The sequence below is a fragment of the Oxyura jamaicensis genome, chromosome 3 (assembly GCF_011077185.1).
Source record: "Oxyura jamaicensis isolate SHBP4307 breed ruddy duck chromosome 3, BPBGC_Ojam_1.0, whole genome shotgun sequence".
Lineage (NCBI taxonomy): Eukaryota > Metazoa > Chordata > Aves > Anseriformes > Anatidae > Oxyura > Oxyura jamaicensis.
In genome coordinates, this window is record NC_048895.1 from 30623583 (window position 1) to 30630514 (window position 6932).

General features: G+C 55.5%; 1 protein-coding gene across 1 annotated transcript in view; it reads right to left on the reverse strand.

The window, feature by feature from the left end:
• Positions 1-2399: 2399 nt before the first annotated feature.
• The window catches only part of SIX3 (SIX homeobox 3), a 5509-nt gene continuing 976 nt past the window's right edge, over positions 2400-6932 (reverse strand). The window contains exons 1-2 of the mRNA XM_035323140.1: positions 6069-6932; positions 2400-3808 (exon numbers count right to left, since the gene is read on the reverse strand). The exon at positions 6069-6932 is cut by the window's right edge and continues 976 nt beyond it. Of these exons, the coding sequence (XP_035179031.1) occupies positions 3616-3808; positions 6069-6832 (957 nt within the window). The 5' untranslated portion in view covers positions 6833-6932 and the 3' untranslated portion in view covers positions 2400-3615. The remainder of the gene's footprint in view (positions 3809-6068) is intronic.

Here is a 6932-nt window from a genome sequence, read left to right on the forward strand (position 1 = left end):
GGCGAGGGGAAGAGGCAGGCCCTCCGGTTTGGCGGGGCTCGATAGGCCCTATCTTCCCGGGGCAGGCGGACTTAGTGGGCCAGGAGGCTTAAACGCAGCTTTTCAGAGATTTACACCTCAATCAGCCATTCAGGTTTTTAATGCAAATCCGAAAACAACATCATTTACCCGTTCCGGAGCCCAGCACATCATTACCCGCTCCCTCGGCACCCCCAGCCCGGGTGCGCCCCCCACTCGTGTCATGGGATCGGCGGGGAGGGAAGGGAGGCTTAAAGATACCCCCTGTGAGTCTGCTACATCTGCCACGGCCACTCGAGTTTTGGGCTCAGGCTTTTTTTTTTTTTTTTTTCTTCTTTTTCTTTTTTTGGTAGGGGGGCGGGGGGTTAATGGTAAGGAAGCAACTGCCCTGCCCCGGGGGGTGCTGCAGCCCTGGGCCTGGGGGAGCCGGAAGGGGGCTAAAGGCTAAAGGCTCTGGCCTCCCCCAGCTGCCGCAGCAGGACGGGGCGATTTTGGGGGGCTTGATCGGAGGGGAGAAAAACCCAGCGGCAGCGGTGTAAGGCTCAGCTGCGGTGGGTTGCTGCTGCCGGCTCGACGCCTTGTAGCTGCAGCCTCCAGACGCGAAAACGGAGGAAGGGAAAGGAAATAAATAAATAAATAAAAATCCCAAACTTTCACGCCTCTGATTCCTTTCAGGTATTAAAGCCCGTCAAAAATAAAGCAGGATGAGAACGACACTCCTACCAGCGCGGAGCAGAAATAGTGTGGCAAAAAACCCAGCGCAGCAGCATCGTGGATCGCCTTCCGACCGAGCCCCGGGCTAACTCTCAGGGCCGGGATTTCTTCTTCTCCAGGCCTTGGCTGCCGGAGGGAAAGAGCAGCCTGAGCTCACGCGTGCGTGGGTGCCGATCATATGGGGGTCTTTTCCCCCCTCCTGGGTGTTTTTCTCCCCTCTAAGTGCCGCATGGGGGAGGGGAAGACCTAAGCCCCCTTCACCCACCGCAGCAGTACACGAGAGCGCTATTGTTCCCCCACACACAACCCCCCCGCTCCCAGCAATTCCCATCCTGGCACAACCGGACATTATTTTCTTCGAATCCACCTCCCTGGCCCCGCCGGTGCCGCCGGGCAGCGAACCCCGACGAGGCGGGCGGCGGCTGGCCCTGCCTCCGGGACGAGCTGGGGCACCGGTGCTGGGCAGCTCCCGAGGGCAGCTTGAGGAGACCCCCCTTACACACGCACATATGCACAACACACACACAAGAGGTTCGTGGGCTCCCCTTTCCTCCTCCCGGCCCCGGCCAGGGCGTCCCCCGGGGGGCTCGTCCCCACCGTGCTCCGCTGCAAGGGTGCCGCGCACACACGCGGCATTTCCTCGGGGGCAAAGGGGGTGTGGGAAAGTATTTGTATTTCAGCTTATTCCTGAAAACTGTCCATTAGTGGCTTGCTAGAAGCTCTCATACCCTAGGGGGTTTCCCCGGATCCCCAGGTAGCCTCTCGGGGCGGGGGGACGCGAGGGGAAGCCCAGGCCCTTCCTAAGGCTTTCCATAAACCTAGCTTGGACTTCCCAAAAAAGGGGAGGAGGGAAGAGGGGAGAGGATTCAGGCAACACAAAGGTAGATCGGAAGTCCAAATTAGTTTGGAAATGGTCAAGAAATTCCAGGCACGTTCCTCCCTAAATCCCTGGTAAGTTTCGAAATTGTATTTTCAAGTAAAAACAAGTTTAGAATTTACCTCTCCTTAATTCACGGCTGAATAATCTGCCCAGGGCAAAGCAAAACTTTAATGAACTTTAATGAAAAAAAAATGGAAAAAGAAGGAAAAAAAGAAGGAAAAAGGAGAAAAAGATGCTGAAATACTGTTAGTCATGCAAATAAAGGCTTCTTTCAGCACATTACAATATACTCCGGGTTCGAGGGGAGGAGCTGCAGCCCGCTTAGGGCGAGGAGTTTATGTTTTTGTTTTCATTTAAAGCTACAAAACAAATCCCGAAATGTCTTAACCGCTCTCTGGAGACACTCGGTCCCGCACCCGTGCGGCCGGAGGAATCCTTTCAAGCTGGGAGTCCACAGCAAAAGAAAAATGAAAAAAATCCCGCGGGGAAAAACGCCGGAGCCCGCGGTGGCGGAGGGGACCCGAGGGGACACGGCGCAATTCCAGCCCCTGCGTCCCCCCAAAATCCTCTCGAGGGTCCCGGAGAGCCGGGAAGAGCGGGCTTTTCCGTGGCGGACAGAAACACCAACAGCGCTGGGTAGATAAGAAAATGGAATACTGTATTTGATTTAGAAAGTTTGTACATATAGATAAACACGCAGTTAAGGAAACAATAGTTTAAGCGTCCTACGTGGAGTTTAAGAAGAGACCCCCCAAAGCTGCTATGAAATACTCAAAATAGCTTTTGCATAAGATAACTACAGTTGCACCCTAAGCTTTTTTTTTTTTTCTTCTTCTTTTTTCTTTTTTTTTTTCTATCGCTGAGGTCCCTTTTTAAAACCTAGCACGTCAGATCTTGACAGCTAAGTTTGTGCAAGGAACACCGAGTCAAGGAAAATAAAAAGGAGAGAGAGAGAAAGGGTGGGAGGGAGATAGACAGAGAGAGGAGGGAGAAAGAAAGTGTAGAGCAAATATCATATACAAGCATTTCTACACATATATTACAAACTGGGAAAATGACCGCATCATTAAGATATACATAATTCATATAAAATTTTGAAATAAAAATAAAAATCTGTTACAGTCATAACTATTCTTTTTCCACATTTATAACCAGTACCCACACAGGCAGTGACAGAAGTGTAGAAAAAAAGGTGCTTACGAATAAAATGATTGTCTGCTGAACAAAAAAACAGAAAATTGCATCTTGGCTGGACCATCACTTGGACTTAAAAAAAAAAAAAAAAGAGAGAGAGAGAAAGGGAGAGGGAGAGAGAAAGAGAAAGAGGACCAACAAAAAGGCGATAAACATTTGTTATTTCCCTCTTCAAGGAGTTCCTTTTTATTTTTTTTTATTTTTTTTTTGCTTTTTGTACAAATTCGATCGGAGTTTGCATTTGTTTTCTGTTTGATTTCCTTTACTATAGAGAATACTTTTTCCCAGATACAAATTTAATCATCATCATCATGCAAGTGGGTGAAATGCGTCCATGGAAAAGCGCAAAGGAGAAATCGTGCTTGTCCTAAAAAGAATACAATTGTCACTTTTGCTTTGTTTTTTATCCTTTTTTTTTCTTTTTATATATATAATTATTATTATTTCCCGCCGTCCCCCCCACCCCCCACCCCCCCGCTGCAGCACCAGCGTTTGTGACTGTTGAAGTTTTAGCTCCATCTCTTGGTGGTGGTGTTGGCTGACGGTGGTGGTGGTGGATTCTCTGATCCCTGTCTGTTTGTTTGCTATTATGTTTGGGTCGGGTTTGGCCTTTTCTTCCCTCCTCGCTGTGTGTGTGCGTGCATGCGTGTGTGTGTCCTGATTCTAGGTTGCCTCGTTTTGTTTTGCTCGGGTACGGGAGAGGGTGCTTGGCTGTTTGGATTTGGATTTTTTTTGTTGTTGGTTGTTTTTTGTTTTTGTTTTGTTTTGTTTTGTTTTGTTTTTCTGATGTGTTTGTTTGTTTTCCGATATCATACATCACATTCCGAGTCGCTGGAGGTTACCGAGAGGATGGAGGTGCCCGTCTCGGCTCTTTCTGTCAAACTGGAGACGCTGGTGGTCGGGCTGGCCGCCGTGGACGGAGACTCGGCCGAGCTGTGTGTCGGGCAGCCGGGCTCTGCCAGCGACCGCATGCCGCTCTGTCCTATCGCCTGGTGCTGGAGCCTGCATCGCGCCGGGAGACAAAACAACAGCACAGCCCCTCTCAGACGCCGGCCGCGCCGAGAGGACGGCGCCCGACCCGCCGCGATCCCGACCCGCCGGGGGCAGGGGTGGCACGGCTCGGCACGGCACGGCTCGGCCAGGCACGGCATGGCTCTGCACGGCTCGGCACGGCCTGCCCCATTGCTTCCCCGTGCTGCATCGCCCGCGGAACCCTCGGCGGCCACGGAGCCCGGGTGGGAGCCGAGCACCGGCCCCCGGCCCCCGGTCCACCGTCCCCGGCCCCTTAACCCCAGTCTGGGCGCTACAGATGCTCTAGCGCCCAGCGCCCGTGCGAGCAGCGACGTTGGGGCTTTTAAGGGCCGGCGTGGGGCAGGGAGAGGTGATTTCACCTCCCCGCGGTCCGCAGAAGCCGAGCCGCTGCCCCCGGGGCATCCATCCCGCTCCCGCTGCCGGCCCCGAGCCCCGCGGGCCTCTCAGGGACGGGGGCTGCGAGCGGAAGCCGCTGCCCCCAAAGGTGCAAAGGGCCGGGGGACCGCCCCGGGCCCGGCTTTGGGTGCTCGGCGAGCATCGGGCCGGGCCAGCGGTTCCCTGCGGGAAGGGGGGGGGGGGCGGGAAGGTCCCGTCCCGGGGAGGCGACGCCACGACTGCAATGAAAAGGGGCGATTGTGGAGCTCAGCGCTCGTCTCCGCTCGAAATTTAAGTCCCTTTGCCATCTGAAAGCCGAAAGGAGCCTTAAAGCGCTGGTCCTTTCAGCCTCAACACTTCAGGGGCACCGCTGTTGAACGTTTATATATTTTCTTAAGAGGCGATAAATAATTTCCAGGTTCGTTATCGTGTTACGAGCACTGCTCCGTGCCTGTTTATTCTGCTCAAAAGCCCAAAGAAAGCCGGGTTCGGGGATAAGGGCAGGGGCTAAAAGTCCTGGTCTGTGCAACCGGCCACAACCTACAACGCCTAGCACTGCCAGTGTGAATCAAAATACACTCTTCACTCCACTGATTCTCGCTAGGGTATTTTCTATTTAACTGCCTGCAGAAAACAGAACAGAACAGAAACGCGTAGCCTGATTATTCTACATTTCTCATTATTTTAAGTTGTCTAATTTCAGCGTCTTTGATTTTTCTCCCATTTACAATTCCTGGTGCATTCATCTGCTGTCAACAGCGTTGAGTCAACAAAAGCATCCGTAGGCAACTTCTGTTTATTTACAGTCCTAAGCTGATCTGTTTTCCATTTAGTGGAAATTAAATGGCCAGGCACTTTTAGGTTGTATTTCTCCTACAGAATATTGAATCAATCGCAGCAGTGCTATCTATAATTAGGAGGAATTTCAAAGACAGCATTTAAAAGAACAAGAAGTTTTGTTTACACGCTTCCAGCGGGAAGCAAACTTAAATTAAAATAAAAACAGCGTGGCAAGACGGATTCAGGGTCCAGTTTCATTTGAAAAATAACTTTTACAGGGGGAGGCGAGAAATGAAAAGCGGGGAGCCTGGCTTTTAACACGGCAAAGCAGCAGTGGTGATAATAATAATAAAAAGACACCGAGGGACGCGCAAACAAATGCCAGCGTAACCGCAGGGGAAACACAGGGCCAGAGAGCCAGGTCGCCAAGAGGAGACAGCTGGGGGACGGGGATGGGAAAAGAGAGGCTTCCCAATATCCGAAAGGCTTTTCTCCCTTTTTCTCCCTGCGACGAGCGGGTGTGAGGCGCGCGTGTGCGCGCAGGTCCCGCGGAGCACGCAGAGGAATAGGAACAATCGGAGAGGAGCCGCCCGCTCTGCGGCAGCCCGCTCGCGATCGCACGGCTCGGCTCGGCCCTGCAGAGGGTGGTGGGGCCTCGCCAGACCCGTGCCGGCTGCATGGAAGCCGAAAACCCGAGCAAAGCCCCGGCGGCTCCGGCTGCGGCGAGGGAGGCGGCAAGGGCTGGGTGCTGCCCCGGCCGGAGCCGCTCCGGCCGCTTCACCCGCACCTGGAGGGAGCTGCCCACACCCGGGGGGAGCTGCCCACGCCCGGGGTGGGGGGCCGGCCCCGCCTGCGCCCCAGGAGCCCGTGGGGAGCCCGGGCAAGGAGCGGGGTGCGGCGGCAACTTTGGTGCCGGGCATCCCTGCGGCGGCCGGGGGAGCCCGGGCCGGCCGGCCGCGGGGGCCGAATTCTGCCGGCAGCGTTGAGGAAGAGGAGGGGAGGGGAGGCGAAGGCGCGCTGCCCGCGGTCCCCCGCCCGGCTCCCAGCCCGGCGCCGGGCCCGCGGCCCCACTGACCTGTTTTTAGCCGCCGCCGCTCTGTCTCTTTGCCTTCGGTTTTTGAACCAGTTGCCTACTTGCGTGGGGGTGAGCCCCGTGGCCTGAGCCAGTTCCCTTTTCTTGCTGGGGTTGGGGTAAGGGTCCTGCAGGTACCACTCCCTCAGGAGGCTGCGAGTCCTCTCCTTGAAGCAGTGCGTCTTCTGCTCGCCATCCCAAATGGTCCTGGGCAGCGGAAACTTCTTCCTCACCCTGTATTTATCAACCGGACCCAGCGGGCGACCCCTTAGCTTCTCGGCCTCCTGGTAGTGCGCTTCGAGCCACATGGCCTGCAACTTGCCGTGGGACTCCTTGGTGAATTTGTGGTTCTCCAGGATGTGGTAGAGGTCGCGGAAGTTGCCCGTGTGGAAGGCCACCACCGCCCGAGCGCGGAGGATGGACTCGTGCTTGTTGATGGCCTCGCATGCCCCCGGCGCCACCGGCAGCGACCAGAGGAACCTCCCCAGCCTCTCTATGTCTCCGGTCTCCTCCAGCGTCTCGCAGACGCTGGCCACTTGCTCCGGGGAGAAGTTGAGGGTGGGCAGCTGAAACATTGACAACTCTTCGTGGGGTGCCCGGGAGCTGCCGCCTCCGCCGCCGCCGGCCCCGGGGCTGCAGCCCGAGCCGCTGCCGCTGCCGCCGCCGCCGCCGCTGGCGAGAAGGAGGGAGCGGTGGTGCGGGTCGGCGGCGAAGTTTGGCAAGAAGAAATGGGTGGGATAAAGCTCTAGCGGGGACCTGAACACCATGGGATGACCGGGGAGAGGGGGAGATAAATCAAGGAGAAAAGAAAGAAAGGGAGGAAGAAGGGAGGAAAGGGCACACGCACCGCGCACGCATCCACACCCG